Raw genomic sequence first — 2,865 nt, 5'->3', positions numbered from 1 at the left:
TCTTTTTTTAGCAGCAAATCAGAATATTTAAATGATTTCTGAAGGATCATGTGACTTGAGTAATGATGCTAAAAAAATCAGCATTGAAATCACAGGAATAAATTACATTTTAAAATATAGATATACATATACACATATATATATATACATATACACATATATATATATACATATACACATATATATATACATATACACATATATATATACATATACATATACATATATATATATATGGTGGTGGGCTGCCTGGGCCATTTTTTTGTCCCAGTCCAGCCCTGCCTACACTCCGCATGGAAAAACGATTTATTCAGGCCTTACTCAAAATTCTAACTTTTTCAAAGAATTTGCACTATTCTTAAAATACTTAATGACAAAAAATGAAGTACAAAATCTCTGTTTTTTTCATTGATATGTGAAGTTTTGAACTGATTATTAATATCTGTAAGTTAAAATGCAGTGAAGTGGAATTAAGTTCTCTTTAAATTCTCTTAAATTAAAACTATTAAAACTAAAAAGTAAAAGTAAAGTAATATTTTTCTCTAAAAGCTGCTGGATCTCACAGATAATGTGAACTGTACCTTGAGAGCAACTGCAGCTTCATCCACAGGTCTGCATGTGTGTTTGACATGAATATCTTCGTTCACACACACGCTGCACACGAGATGCTCGTCCTCCTCGCAGAAGAGCTTAAGTTTCTCTCCATGCACACTGCAGAATAACTCGGCCTCTACTGACATCAAATTTTTTCTCTCCTGAAGGAAGATCTCACACAGGTCCTTCAAAGCACGGTTGCATGGAGGACAGTCCATGCAGAAGTCTGTCCGGCATACAGGGCACATCTGTGATCCGCTGAGCTCCCAGTACTGATCCAGACAGACCCAGCAAAAGCTATGAGAACACAGCAGGAGAACGGGATCTCTGAAGATGTCACGGCAAACAGGGCACAGAAGGTTCTCCTCAAAGTGAGACGGCTGAGTTGCCATTTTGTGGTGTTTTAGCTGGTGAGAACTTGCTTTTCTGTTCACTGAAGTGTGGAGGAGAGATTCAAATACAACTGAGTTGTGATGTCACTTAGTAAAAAAAAAAAAAACGAGTTATGCCAGTGCATAAGGTTTCCAAAGAATGGCTGAATGAATCTGTGTGAGCGCATGTTTGCATTGTTTTTGTCCTTCCTTGGAAAGATTGACTTCAAAGATTCCAAAGAAATGTTTTTTTGTTTCCTTTTCGATCCCTTATTTGGGATTCACTGGAACAACAGTATTTGACCTACAAACGGACCAGAACCTTTTCTTTGTTACGCTGTTGGTTTCATTCTGAATTACAGGTTAAAAGTTGGCAAATGATGGAAAGACTTTCTTAGTTCTTGCTTAGACTCTATCCGTCTGACTCATGAGTTGACATGCTGTAAATAGTGTAATTTGATGTCATAGGGGAAAATGGAAAACTAGATGACAACGTGCAAAAAATGCAATATACTGTAACAGTAACATGTGCGTAAGTGTGTGTGTGTGTGTGTGTGTGGAGGAGGTGAACTGAGGGTACAGGAGCTTATATGCAAATTATTCTTAACACAAGTTGGAGTATGCACTATGCAGTATAAAATTCCGTTGTGTGTGTTTGTGCCAATAGTTGCAGGCTGTTGTCATATTGTAAATCACTTGATAAATCTGATAAAGGATTATTATTTCTTACTGAATATAAATCAGAACTATATATAAGTATATGATAATATATACTGTGCATAGCATACTCCGACTCTGACCCTCATAAAGTGCTTTAAATATATGAAAAAAATGGTAAACTAAATGTGAAAACTATTACTTCACATGATCAAAACAAATAATGCTCTTACATCCTCATAGAAAACCAAACAAAATTCAAGATAAAGGGTATTTCAATCAGATTTTTAAAAATTAATTATTAAATTAAACATTATTAAATATTAGTGTTAGTGTTAACTCATTTTATTATTAATTTATCTGTGTGTGGCATTGGTTTTAAAAGGTGAAATAATACCTCAAGATTCTTCTTATGTTTTTAAGGACATATTTGAAAACTTTATCAAGGCTTGCACAGTTTTACAAACTTCTTGGAATTCATCTTAAGCAATTTCTTTTTCTTTTTTTTTTTCTTTTGCTTTTTTGAACACAATAAAACAATCCGAACTTGATTTAACTATTGACAGTACTTCTTTCCTTAGACTATTTTTGTGAATCCAGCCCCAACATTCTTACAAATAAAATGTAATTAATACTTCAAGATTATTATAAGTTTTAGGACAATAGTTGAGAACCTCTTTAGAAGTTTTCAAGAATTGCACATTTTTACAACTACTTGCAGCACTTATTTAACTTCTTTCTCAAGAAGATTTGCGTCAATCCAGCCCCAACATTCTTAAGAATAAAATACATTTATAACTGCTATTTATTATTATTTTTTAACTTAAGAGAAAAAGAATAATTAATAAGAACTTAATTTTTAAATTGGTTGATTTTATATTATTCATTTATCTGTGTGCAATCTTTAGCAAACGCCACAAACAATCAAAATATATAAATAGTTTAACTCCATTGTCCACTAGAGGGAGCCATTGCTTTGTATAGACTGACTAGTGTTTTGAAGCATCTTCTTGTTTCGGCGTTTCCCGTCTGAATGGTGAACACTGTCTCTATGCTGTGTATTGCAGGACCAAAAGTCCAGAGCTTCTTCATCAAATATAAAATGCACCATGTTGCATGCTTCAGGACCCCGTAAACCGCCTTTGTGAAATAGGTGTATTATAGGGTGACCATACGTGCATAATTTAGTCAAGAGCAGTATGTTTTGTTGTTTGATTAACATTAATAAAAGAAGGCACAGCTA

At 33.6% G+C, this 2,865-nt stretch overlaps 1 protein-coding gene across 1 annotated transcript in view; it reads right to left on the bottom strand.

The window, feature by feature from the left end:
• Positions 1–986, bottom strand: part of LOC107676158 (tripartite motif-containing protein 35-like) — a 9,535-nt gene extending 8,549 nt beyond the window's left edge. The window contains exon 1 of the mRNA XM_016470680.1: positions 582–986. Within this exon, the coding sequence (XP_016326166.1) occupies positions 582–986 (405 nt within the window). The remainder of the gene's footprint in view (positions 1–581) is intronic.
• Positions 987–2,865: the final 1,879 nt, after the last annotated feature.

Source organism: Sinocyclocheilus anshuiensis, unplaced genomic scaffold (assembly GCF_001515605.1).
Source record: "Sinocyclocheilus anshuiensis isolate Anshui unplaced genomic scaffold, SAMN03320099.WGS_v1.1 scaffold2808, whole genome shotgun sequence".
In the NCBI taxonomy this organism is placed as follows: Eukaryota; Metazoa; Chordata; class Actinopteri; order Cypriniformes; family Cyprinidae; genus Sinocyclocheilus; species Sinocyclocheilus anshuiensis.
The sequence above is the reverse complement of the archived record's forward strand: the minus strand, read 5'-3'. Positions and strand labels throughout refer to the sequence as shown.